Genomic DNA, 13192 nt, shown 5'->3' on the forward strand with positions numbered 1-13192 from the left:
TCACAGCTAAAGAATAGTAACTAAGACAAGTGACTATATTTGTTACTTACTCAATATGTGTTAAAAGTTCTACTGGTAGAATAATACAAGAAAATTAAAGGCTAAATGAATAGGTTATAATGAAAAGCTAAAATCACTTATCTATAAACAATGGACGATTAGGAACAAACAAAAAAAAATAGCATCCCACACCCTCATCACTCTTAAAAAACTAAAATTATGGGGCTGGAGAGATGGCTCGGTGGTTAAGAGCACTGTCTGCTCTTCCAGAGGTCCTGAGTTCAATTCCCAGCAACCACATTTGGCTGACAATCACCTATAATGGGATCTGATGCTCTCTTCTGTCATGAAGGCATATATGCAAATAAAGTGCTCATATGTATAAATAAATTTTTATTTAAAAAAAACTAGAATTATATGTAAAAATATAACAGGCATACTGAACTTATATAAAAGCTACAAAAACTGGGGCTGGAGAGGTAGAACCTGGGTTCAATTCCCAGCACCTACATGGAAGCTATCAACTGTCTGTAACTGCTGTTCCTGAGGATCTGACACCCTCACACAGATATATGCACATAAAAATAATTATTTTTTTAAAAAGGCTACAAAAACTGAATAAAGAATTCCAGGATCTAAACAATTATATTCTTCGTGGATTTTTCTCCCCTACCTTTCTGTACACTATAATATAGATGTTTAACATATTTAACTATCCAAACTCTGCAGGACATTATGTAGATAAACATTGATATTATTCTAAACTGTATATAGAAGAACAAAAGAACTAGAAACACTGGCCTTTTTTTATTATTTAAATAACAGAAGGCTGGGGATAGCTCAGTGGTTGCATAGCATGTGCAATCTGCACCAAACCACAAACAAATGGAGAGGAACTCAATCTATGCCAGCTTCAAAACATGCTTCAGTAATCAAGATTCAAGATTGTGCTGTTAGGTGAAAGACAGGCAAGTGGTTCAATGGAACAGTACAGAAAAACCCAGAAATAGAAACAGACCTGCACAAATGTGGCCAAGTAATATTTGACAAAGGTGTAAACATGTAATAAATTGTGCTAAAGCAACTGGACACCCATAGCTTCAAATATATAGCATCTATACTTGTTGCAATGGAATCAGATTATTTTTTTCTTTTACCTACCTATCACAAGAGCAGCAAGGCCAGAGATCAAAATTTTGTAAGAGTGTTCAAAGTTTTGTCTTTTGATGCCTTCTTTTCCCCAGATGCTCACTAATGGAGACTGGAGAATGAAGAAGTTGAGAAGCAAGGCAGCCAGGTATGGGGCACACACTTAATGCCAACACTGAGGAGGCAGGAGTATATGTGAGTTTGAGGCCTCTTAGTCTATACAGCAAGGCCTTGGCTCTAAAAAAAATAAGTGGGAGGAGGGGTCAGGCATGGAGCTGCAGCTTCCAGTCACCCACTCAACTATGAAGGAGAACAGTGAGGACAGAGTTGTTAAGTTATAACACTCAGTGAGTTAGGTTTATTACATGCATTCAGTATAAACGTAGCATAGATTTTTGGGAGGAGAAGGGAGGGTCAACACGGGGTTTCTCTGTGTAGCCCTAGCTGTCCTGGACTTACTTTGTAGACCAGGCTGGCCTCGAATTCAGAGATCCACCTGTCTCTGCCTCTCAAGTGCTGAGATTAAAGGCATGTTTCACCACACCTGGCTTTAGCATAGATTTTTTTAAAGTTCTTTAATAAAATTTTTAAATTATTTTTAATTATGTGTATGTTATTTATGAGGGAGGCATACAAATGTGATTGCAGATGCCCACAAAGTCGAGAGGTGTCAGACCCCTGCAGCTGAAGTTACAAGTGATCTGCCTCCCAGGAGTTCTAAGACCCAAATTTGGGCCCCCTCAAAGGCAGTGAACCTTTTTTTCCCCCTGAGATAGTTTCTCTATGTAGCCTTGGCTGTCCTGGACTAACTCTGTAGACCAGGCTGGCCTCAAAAAACAGCGATTCAACTGCCTCTGCCTCCCAGAGTTCTGGGATTACAGGTGTGCACCATCGCACCCGGCTGCAGTGCACTCTTAAATACTGAGCCATTTCTCTAGTCAAGATTTTTCTTTTGTTCATACAATACACTCTGATCATTTTCTTTCCTTCTTATAAATAAATCCTTCAATGTTCTCCCCCAACCCCCTAACCTCCCAACTTGATGTTCTTTTCTATTTAAAAAAATTCCATTTCATGTTGGCCAACTACTCCTGGAGCGTGGTTGGTATACTCAACAACACTCCACTGGAGAAACTGATTTTTCCTCTCCAATTCTATTTTGGTTTTTTGTTTGTTTGCTTGCTTGCTTTAGAAACAGGTCTGTGTAGCCCTGGCTGTCCTAGAATTCCCTCTGTAGATCAGGCCTGCCTCAGCCTCCCATGTGCTGGGACTAAATGTGTGTGCCACTACCACCCAGCTCCCTCCCCAATTCTTAAGTGTTTGTTTCAAATGCAACATATCTAGTAACAGGATGGCTTAAACCTCTATGACTTTCTCTATCAAAGTAACTGAGTGTTTGAGACCTCACAGTAGAATCAATAAGTCTATACATAAAGGATATGTATGAGTATTATAAACAAAACTTTCACATCACCTACAACTTCTGAAAAAATTATCCTTAGATTAGTCATAATGCCTAATACAGCATAAATGCTATATGAACAGTGTCATGCTGCATTTTTCAAACAAGCAAACAAATATCGGTACAGCACTAGAGAGATGACTCAGCAGTTGGGAACACTGTTTGCTCTTCCAGAGACCCCAGTTTGATTCCTAGCACCCATATAGTGGCTCACAACCATCTGTAACTCTAGTTCTAGGGGATTTAACTCTTCTGACCTTAAGAACCAGACACCCAAGTGGTAAGCAGACAAAGCACCAATACACATAAAATACATACATTTTTAAAGACTTATGTATTTATTTAATGTAGATTAGTGCTCTATCTGCATGTACACCTGCATGCCATAAGAGGGCATCAGATCCCAGTTAGATGGTTGTAAGCCACCATGTGGTGGCTGAGAATTGAACTCAGGACTTCTGGAAGAGCAGTGTTCTTAACCGCCCCACATAAATTAAATAAATAAATAATTCCAGCCCCACATAAAATAAATAAATAAGTAAATAAATAAATAAAAGTTTGCTGCAAAGAACACATCCTGTTATGCCTTCAGTAGCCCCATTAACTGCTTCTTTGCCACAGTTTTTTTATTATTATTCCATTTTCTTTTATGCTTGATTTAATCAAATTATTATTTTATTCATGGTCTTTGGAAAAACAGGCCACTGCATATTGCATTTGTAAATACTCACCATACAGCCTAAGTACATAGTAGGCTATCCCACCTAAATTTATGTAAACATACTCTATAAAGCCAAATGTGGCGGCACATACCTGTAAGATCAGGAGCTCAGAACAATCTTCAGCTACACAGTGCTCAAGACCAGTTTGAGCTACATAAGATTGTGCCTCAAAAAAAACAAAGAAAAGAAAAAAAAGAAAAGGGGTCTGAAGAGATGGTTCAATGGTTAAAAACACTGCCTGCTTTTCCAGAAGACACAGGTTCAATTGTCAGAACCCACATGGTGGCTCACAACTGCCTGTAACTCCAGTTCCAGAGGTTTCAACGCATCTTCTAGCCTCCACGCAGATTTCCATGCAGGTGAAACACCCATACACATAAATAAAAAGAAAAACATTAACAAAAAGAAAAGAAAAACCCAAAACACCCTGTAATTCCACAAAACAGAAACTGCCTGTCAACATATTTGTCAGAATGTGATGGTGGGTAATACTGGAGTATTAATTCCATATCTAAGGGGGAAGGAAAGAAAAGAAGCCAAAAGTAATGGACCTTGCCTGTAATCCCAATACTCAGGAAGTAGAAGCATGAGGACCAGGAGCTTAAGTCCAGCCTTGTCCTCACAGAGAGTTTGAGACCAACTTGTGCTACTACATGAAACCTGCATTAAACAAATAAAAGTTAAACATTGAACATTATGCATCAATTCCATTCCTAAACGTTCACTCAAGAGAACTGAAAACCTATTCCATATAAAACTTGGTGCCCATGTAGATGAATACTTGTATTAGCCAGTAAGTAAAAATAACTCAATGCCAGACAATATAATCATGCAACAAAATACTGTTCTATTAAAAATGAACAAATTACTGGTACAGGCTACAACACAGATGAAGCTGGAGAATATTATGCTAAATGAAAATACGCCAGACACAAAAGGCCAGTGTTGTGTGATCCCATTTATAAGAAATGTTCATGATAGGCAAATCCATAGACAGAAAGTCAGCTGGTATATGCTAAGGCGTGGGAAGAAGATAAATTGTAAGGAATGACTCCTATGGTGACTACTGGAAATAGGACTTCTTTTGGAAAAAGACAAATATTCTTGAATTAAGACAGTGGTGATATTGCTATGACTGTGAAGTCTAAAGAGCACCATACCCAGCTAGGCGGTGGTGGCACAGACCTTTAATTCCAACACTTGGAAGGCAGAGGCACGGAGATCTCTATGTTGTAAAAATGAAGATTCCTGGTAGGTGTAAAAGGATCAAACACTTGGATCTTCTAGACAGAAAAGTATCTGCTATAGAATTACATAAGCATCTTAATATCAAAAGACCCACCTCTACTTTCAACATCCACCTTCCATGCTTCCATCAAACCCAGGGCATGAAGTCTGCTAGGCAAATTCTACATAGCAATGAGCTATGTAGAAACTAGGCAAGCTAACTGATTTCAAATTACGATGCAACAAACTTTCCAAATTTTATAAATGTTCTAGTTTACCTACAGCTATTGTTATAATCACCAAGGTAAACATCCAAAGTCTCATATACATATTTACTCTTTCTATATCATACACAGAAAGCAAGTTTTCAGTCCATGAAAGGTAATGGATAAAGGACGTCCTTTTAAGAAAAATAAATAGAATGTCACTACAAACAGATTCACTTTCAACTGCTATATAGAGAACAGAATGGATTAACTAGACTGAAGTACTGCAAAACTTTTTGAAGAATGAATGCCACCAGAAACCCTATATTGGAACCATATAGCAAGCAAGAAAAGGCAAGGGCAGAAAAAGCTAGTGAATGGTTAAAAAGACTGAATTGGCTCCAGAAACCCAACTGTTCTACCTACATGACTTCACCCAGTACTTGACTCTTTTGAGAGATTAAGGGCAAAAATCCAAAGTGGCATTGACAGATGTACCATTGATCTTTGTGGTGGTTTGAGTAAGAATGCACCCCAGAATCTCATGTTTACATGCTTGGTCCCCAGCTGAACTATTTGATTAGAAGGTTTAGGAGGTGCACCTTGTTGGAGGAAGTGTGTGGCTGGAGGTGGTGGGCTTTGAGGTTTCAAAAGTCCAAGCCAGGCCCATGTGTCTTGATTGCTTCCTGCTGACTGGGGATGGGGATACAAAGCTCTTAGCTCAACGGTTCTCAACCTGGGGGTTGACCAATCCTTTCATAGAGGTTGCCTAAGACCATCAGAACACATATTTACATTAAGATTCATAGCATAGCAAAATTTGTTTTAAGTAGCAATGAAAAGAATTTTATGGGGTGTGGGAGAGGGGATACCACAACATGAGAAACTGTATTAAAGGATCACAGTTCTAATTACAAAGGTTAAGATCTACCCTCTTAGCTACTGCTCTAGCCTTCACCGGTGTGCTTCCCACAGTAATGATAATGGGCTAACCCCTTTCAAACTGTAAGCAAGCCCCCAATTAAATGTTTTCTTAGGAGTTGCCTTGGTCAAACCAGGTGTAGTGAGTGGTACACGCCTGTAATCCTAGCACTCTAGGTGGCAGAGGCACTTGGATCTCTTGTTTTGAGGCCAGCCTGGTCTACAAAGCCAAGTCCAGGACAGCCAAGGCTACACAGAAACCCTCTTTCTGGTTACAAAAAAAAAAAAAAAAAAAAAAAAGGTTGTCTTGGTTATGGTGGCTCTTCATGGCAATAGAAAGAACTAAAACAATCTTGTGCCAAGTTGATTCACATCTAGCTAGTTGGTTCATAAACTAGTTAGTCCTCCCTTCAATTATAACAAAGATAAGTGAGCATCCAGGAAACCAAGTAATTCCCCAGGCACATGAAGGCTTCTTATACATACACCACACTATTATAATCATCTTTTTAGACTACACAGGTCACCTTCTTCCTTCTCAAAGAATTTCCTCCTTTTCCTACCAATTAGAATGCATTCCTAAATCAAGTCTGTACCATAATTGCAATTTCCCGGTTCTAGACCAGTAGACACTGAGGAATGCTCTAGACTCATCATATTCTCTCAGAAGGATGCATCAAAGCTAGACTGGCAATCTACTAGTCACATGGGCGTGAAAAGCAAAACAGAGCTGCCATATTCTAGAGCCACACAGAAGTCTTGAAAAACACCTTGTCAGGCAACCCCTCAAGGTTCTACAGCTGCCTTACAGATGACACCTCCTCTCCTCAACCCTTTGCCTACAGAAAAGGACAGGGAGAACTAAATCACACTGGGGAGGGGATGGTCTTTCCCCAAAAGATCCTTCCAGTACAGACACAGCAACAACCACATGCTGACTGCTGATGCTATACTATCTTCAGCAGTTTAAACTATGGTATCCAAACCAGTTTACCATTTTTTTCTACTGCCAAGTATAACTAAAAACCCAATGCCTGTAATCTTCCCTGGTCCTATAATTTAACTGTTACTCTGATCATCAGAATGTAATCTGGACCAGAAAACATCACTGCGGGAGTTCCCTTCTCTTTCTGATTATTGTTGGGTTTTTTGTTGTTTGTTTGTTTTTGTTGTTGTTGTTTTTTTTGCTTTGGTTTTGTTTGGGGGGGGGTTTACTTTTTGTCCACTCTCCTGTTTTTCTTCCATTTTATGATACAAAAGTGTGGTATTTATCATTTAAAATTTTTCCATAAATTTCAGATTAGGAGTTCTACCTAGACCCAAAGAACAATGAACTCTAACATGGACTCTGAAAAACTCAAGAAGACTCTAAAGTCAGGTAAGATGTTTAAAACTTCAGCATTTCCACTTGCAAACTGTGATCTAGGTGAAAATTTGATCTACATTTCATTTTCTTCACAGACTTGCAAGAATAACGATGTACATACAAAATATCTGAACCAGAATTTGGCAATGAGTATGCCACCACCATCATCATCATCATCACTTTTTGCACTGGAGAAGTGGGATAAACGTAAGCTAGCATGAGTCTGCCCTAAGAAGCTATGGGAAAACATTGTGGGTAACTCTTCCAGCATCCACTCAGCCTGCAACCTTCCTTCCTTTCCTCTGGAAACTGAGGTCTGGTCTCTGCTGGTCACTTACTATGAATGGGGGGAGTCAAGGACATTATCTTTGACCAAGCACAAGGAGATGCAAAAGCAAGCTGATTTAGGAGATGAGAAGATGAAGCTTATCCACAAAACAAAACAAAAACAAAGGAAAAAGCAACAATTTGTTTTCCACTGCTTTCAAGGTGCTGGTTCCACTTCGATCTGAGTACTGATTTCCTTTTCTACTCTGTATGATTCATTCTTCACTTTAACCAGTAATAGTTCTAAAAGTGTGATACAAGCCCCAGAGAGGTTTCCACCAAACAAACTAAAATAATAACAACAGCAAACCCCTACCTTCCCTGGGAGAGGAAAAATACATGCCACTGTTCAGAAGTTAAGGTAATAAATACTGCAGGTAAAAATAACTGCAGTGTTCAGTTTACTGTAGTGAGGCTCAGGCTTGCTTGTTTCAGGAGCGCCTTATGGTTCAAATATCCTTTACAATCATGGTTCTCTGTATCAACTGATATGGGAAACAACACGTATCGATGTAATTTTTATTGGGAAAATCATTCTTGTCTGAAACAGGAGGAAAAATGGCAGGCCCTGAGCAATCTCTCACATTCACTCTTTTGTTGGTGTCCAGCCAGCCAACAACCGTTTCCCACAAACAATACTAGCCTTACAAAGCAGAATGGTTCACCAGGTTAAAGGAACCCAAACATCACTTTTGGCTAAATTATCCCAACTGGCTGCAGTTCATTTAACTTCAAACCTATACGTATGTCTCTAAAACACAATTAAAGAAAAAAAATATCAGGGTTTCTATCTGTAAACATCCCACTTACAGTATTTCGGCTCTTAATCCAGCTCACTTATCACACCTGGTTTAGTTTGGGATAAGGCTCCTGTGAAGATCGTCAGTCTGGTGGAGAAAACAAATCTTTTTCCGTGTAATCTCCAACCGCCTCTATTTTAAACTCCGACTACAAAGCTAGCAACAATAAAGTTATGACCTGTTCTCATGCTAGGAAACAGTTTTTCCTCAAGAGCGCAAACTACAATACATGACAACACAGACGCTGAGGATTTCTTACGATGGTTATAAGGCCCGCTAGGGCAAGCGGTGTTCCCCAAAGACCGCGCTGGTCCTCACGCCGAGTGAGCAAGCACGGGTGGGAGGAAGGAGCCTCATCTCCTGACAGACCTGCCTAGCCCACAGCGGGGCCGGGAAAATTCCCAAACGCAACTCCACGTTTCCGAGGGCCGTCTTCACCCGGAGAACCGCAGGAACGCAGACTTCGGTGTCGCCGGCACCGAGGCGGACGCCGCTGCCCGTGCCCAGCCAAGTCCACCCACCGGCCCGCCCGGGTGGCCCGCCAGGTGCGCGGCCCGCCACGCCGGTCACCCGGCCGCCTGCGCCCGCCCTGTCCCTCCCAGATCGGCGCCCGGGGATGCGGCTCCGCCAACCGGCCGCACGCCCCGGCGACGGCGCCGCGCCGCTCGCTGCTCCCGCCTCCCCTCCCCCCGCCCTGCGGCCTCCGCTCCCGCCCCCCCTCCCGCGACGCTCACCCTCAACTCAACGAAATCCGCCATTTTATCCCGCCCGCGGGCGCCTCAGCCGTCACCGCTCCTCCGCCCGCTGCCGCCAACGACACCGCCGCCGTCTCCTGCAACATCCTGCACTGGGCGCCGCTCTAGACGCCGCGGCCGCCGCCGCCGCCGCCGCCTCCTCCGCCGCCGCGCCGCCGCGCCGCCACCACCACCACCACAACCACCACCGGGCCTCACGTGACCCGCGCGGGAGCCCCGCCCCCCGGCGCGCGCAGGCCCCTCCCTCCGCGGCGCCCCCAGCCCACCGTGCGCGGCCTTCCGCCCGAGCGCCCCCCACGCGCTTCCGGTGGTGGCCTGTCCTCGGCCGAGCCTCGCGCGCCGTTCGCCTCACCGGAGCGCAGGGTCGCACGCAACTGCGGCGTTCTCTCCGGACTCGGCTGACGACGTGGCCGGGAGAAAAAGAGTTGACTAGTTCGGGAGGATTCTCACCGTGGCTGAGAACAGGAAGCAGCCTCGGTGCCATCCCCAGAGTAGCTGTGGTGGGATAATGCAAGTGTGGGTGATGTGTAAACCCTTGTTCCAAGCTTACGGTGCTCACAGAGAAGAATTTTTTGCGATTCTGTTGTTGTTGTTTTTGAGACAGGGTATCGCTATGGGTTTTTTTTTCTTTTTCTTTTATTTATTTTTATGTACATTTGGTGTTTGCATACAGATATATCTGGGTGAGGGAGTCAAATTCACTGGAACTTGAGTTACAGACCAGACAGTTGTGAGCTGCCATGTGGGTGCTGGGAATTGAACCAGGGTCCTCTGGAAAGAGCAGCCAAATGCTCTTATTAATCACTGAGCCATCTCTTCAGCCCCTTTAATTTATGTCTTAATCTTAGCTGATTTTTTTTTTTCCGGCCCTTGGAGGGAATGTCAATGGCTTGGACAACAGAGTTGAAAGAATTGTGAGGTAAGATTAGGAGAACAGTGAAATAAGTGGGCCCTGGAGAACTCCGATGAAATTGAAAGGTCAGAAAATTCTTACAGTGGGGGTAGGGGAAATGAAGAGACATGAGATAACATGATGAAAGAATGAGGGGGTGGAAGCAAGATACCAGCAGGTTGGGGTGGGAGGCGGTTGAAACAGGGGGATCAGATCAGGAATTTTTAGGTAGCAAGGTGGATGCTAGCCTGGAGTACGGTTTGAGGCTGAAAAAACAAAAACACGATGATAGACAATGCAAAATCAAACTAGCTGGAACACAAACAGTTCAGATTTCTTTGACAAGGCTGATGGAACCCCTGTTTAATATTGCTCCTACCTAAGCCTTCTTTCCAGTCGTATTCATTCTGAGAACATAGAGTGTTAGATCCATTGGCCAAGAATTCCTTCGCCCATACCAAGGCAAAATGTGTTGTTAAGGTTAGGCCATAGCTCAGTGGTAAATTCTTGGCTAGACTATGTTAGTCCCTGGCCTCCGTCCCCAACACAAATACACGTAACTGCAATAAAAAACAATAAATACAAAACAAAAAACTAAGCCCTAGAATGCCTTTCCTTAAAACTCTTAACCAAGAACCAACTGAAAGCCTAAACTGAGTACATCACACTTGTGTAATAAATAACTGAATTTCAACCAGGTGTGGTGGCGCACCCCTGTGATCCCATCACTCTGGAAGGTAGAGGCAGGTGATCACTGAGTTCAAATCCAGCCTGGTCTACAATGCCGGTCCAGGACAGCAAAGTCTACACAGTGAAAACCTGTCCCTAAAAACTAAAAATAATAATAATAACAACTTCAGTGAGTAGAATGTGAACAGCTGACTCAAATAAGGTTTGAGTTAGGGGTTCTATTTCTTAGTCACAGTCGTGACTAAAACACCAACATGCCTAAAACAACTATTATAAAAGAAAGCATTTAATTGGGATTGGGAGCTTGCCTACAGTTTCAGAGGTTTAGTCCAATTAAGATCATGGTGGAAAGCAAGGCAGGTGCAGGAGCAGTAGCTGAGAGCTACAACTTGACCTATAGACAGAGAGAGACTCTGGGCTTGACATGGGCTTTTGAAACCTCAAAGCCCACCCCCAATGACACACTTCCTCCAAGAAGGCCACACTTCCTAATCTTTCTAATGTTACAGAATATTTGAGTATTGTACATAGAAAACCTAATTGTTAGCAAAATATAAAAGCCTAAATAGATACTGTGTTTGTCAGATGCACTTAGGTGTGTCCTGAGGAGATGCAGCTTGGGAATGCCTCAAAAGTCTCCATAGATAAGGATGCTAAAAAATGGAAAGTTCCTGCCAATTTTAAGGAAAGTTGCTTGGGAGTGATCTTGTGGTCTTTGCTCTATAACCCGAGGCAAAGTCAGCTGGGTGGCCTTGAGCTACTCCACGGGAAAGGTGAAATGGTTCAGCCCCTACTGACTTGCCTTGGATCCTCTACCATGAACCTGACATGGTGCAGCCGGGGAGGTTGTAGGGGAGACGCTAGAGACTTCTTTTACAAGCAGTTCTGCCTTTGATAGAGCTCTTTCTCTCTCTTGTCATGGAATAGCCTTTATGGAAGAGCTCTGGGTAAGAGATAGAGATGCTGTCTTTGTGTTTACAGGAACAACAGGGAAGCAGCTGACAGGACACAGGTAAAACAATTCTAGGAAAGAGCTAATGAGCGCTTGTGGGTTTGAAGGAGCTCAAGAGAAAGGTACACTAGCTAGCTAGAGTAACACAGATAAAGAAATTTCTAAAGAGCTAGTTTTCATTGTAGAGTCAGTCTTGTAAATAGATATATTGTATATGAATATATATATATACACACACACAATCTAAGTTAAGAAAATAGTTACCTCGCTGAACTAGCAAGTTTCTACCTCAGTTTACCCCTCCCGTGTCTTTATTGGTGTAAATATTATATAATTTAAACAATTGCATTCTAATCCTTTCACAAAGTGACACTCCTAGTAACTAAGCATTCAGATATATGAGCCAATGAAAGTTGTTCAAACCATCACATTCTCCTCACTGGCCTCCATAGGCTTGTAGCCTATGCATTCAGTTGAACTTCAAAAGACCCCATAGTCTATAACAGCCTCAACAGTATTTAAAAGTTCAAATTATCTTCTGAGATTCAAGGTAACCCTGTAAAATCGAAATAAAAATCAGATAACATACTTTTTACTGTAGAAAATAAAAATAAAATAAAAATATGGTGAATAATATTTATTATTAAAAGCCTAAAATTAAAATCCTCTATCAAAATCAATAAAAGACAGAAACCTGATAGATTTTAGAATAAGCTTTATTTCATATGGGTCTGGGCAGCCTCACATCCCATGCCATTTGCTTTAATCATTATTATCTGGGCTATTTCCCATTCATTATCCCCATAAATACTTATACATGCTTTCCATCTTGGCTGGCTCCATGCTAGTCCAGACTAAATTCCTCCTGGCCGCATGGCTCTCTCCAAGCTAACTCATGCCATTCTGCATTTTTTCTTCTCTCATTCCTCTCCCATGATTCTTCTCTCTCAAGCCCATGAACCTTAGCTCTGCCCCTCACTTCTGCCCTGTCCAGGTGTGGGGGCATTTATTCAGTCAATCAGAGATAATTTGGGATGTGTGAGTGTCTGCTCATAAAAGATAGCAGGCAGATTTCAGGGGGCAGAATAATTAACAAATGCAAAGCACCAAACCATGCTGTTACAACTTCCATTATACGGTTGCACAGGATATACATTACAATTCCAAAAGGGAGGAAAAGTAACATAGTGAGGAATTACTGGATCGAAGCAAAACCAAAACCTAGCAGGGCAAACTCCGAATTGTGTATCTCCATGTCTGTAGAAGGATGTTAATTCAGTACATGGCTGCTCTAGCAAAAAGTCACATCAAAAGACCTAGTGAGAGACCAAAAAGATTAAAAATTAGCAACTATTATTAAGGCCTGAACTATGTGGGTGGAGAAGTCTAGTAATGCCCTGAGGGGAAGGACCACCTTACTGCGTTCTTTCCCCACCTACTAGAGATAACAGTTGCTAGGAAACTGGCCCATCCCCCTAGGGAGGGACACCAGGTCATTATGGTCTGGGACCTTCCTATAGCCAATCAATTCAAAATGTAGCATTTTTACCAATAGATGCTTGCCAGGCAGGAACTGGGTATGCTGGGAGGGACCAAAATCTATATATCACGCAACTAACCAGGGAGCAGCGCGCTCAGCTCCCACCGCTTCGGCGGTGGGTGTTGTGGGCCCAAGCTGCAGCTTGTAATTTACAATAAAAAGACCCTCATGTGTTTTGCAACA

At 42.4% G+C, this 13192-nt stretch overlaps 1 protein-coding gene across 11 annotated transcripts in view; it reads right to left on the reverse strand.

Annotated features, from left to right (window-relative positions):
• Positions 1 to 9145, reverse strand: part of Pias2 (protein inhibitor of activated STAT 2) — a 71139-nt gene extending 61994 nt beyond the window's left edge. For 4 of the 11 annotated variants that reach the window (XR_009589744.1, XM_060377018.1, XM_060377020.1 and 1 more), the window contains exon 1: positions 8915 to 9141. Coding sequence is in view for 7 of the 11 variants with exons in the window: in XM_060377018.1 (XP_060233001.1) it covers positions 8915 to 8938 (24 nt within the window). In the remaining 4 variants the exon portion in view is untranslated. Of the gene's footprint in view, positions 1 to 1161; positions 1387 to 3424; positions 3994 to 8549; positions 8741 to 8914 lie in introns of those variants that run through there. The other 7 variants (XM_060377014.1, XM_060377019.1, XM_060377016.1 and 4 more) reach the window with 6 other exon arrangements.
• Between the last annotated feature and the right edge of the window lie 4047 nt (positions 9146 to 13192).

Source organism: Meriones unguiculatus, chromosome 2 (assembly GCF_030254825.1).
Source record: "Meriones unguiculatus strain TT.TT164.6M chromosome 2, Bangor_MerUng_6.1, whole genome shotgun sequence".
NCBI lineage: Eukaryota > Metazoa > Chordata > Mammalia > Rodentia > Muridae > Meriones > Meriones unguiculatus.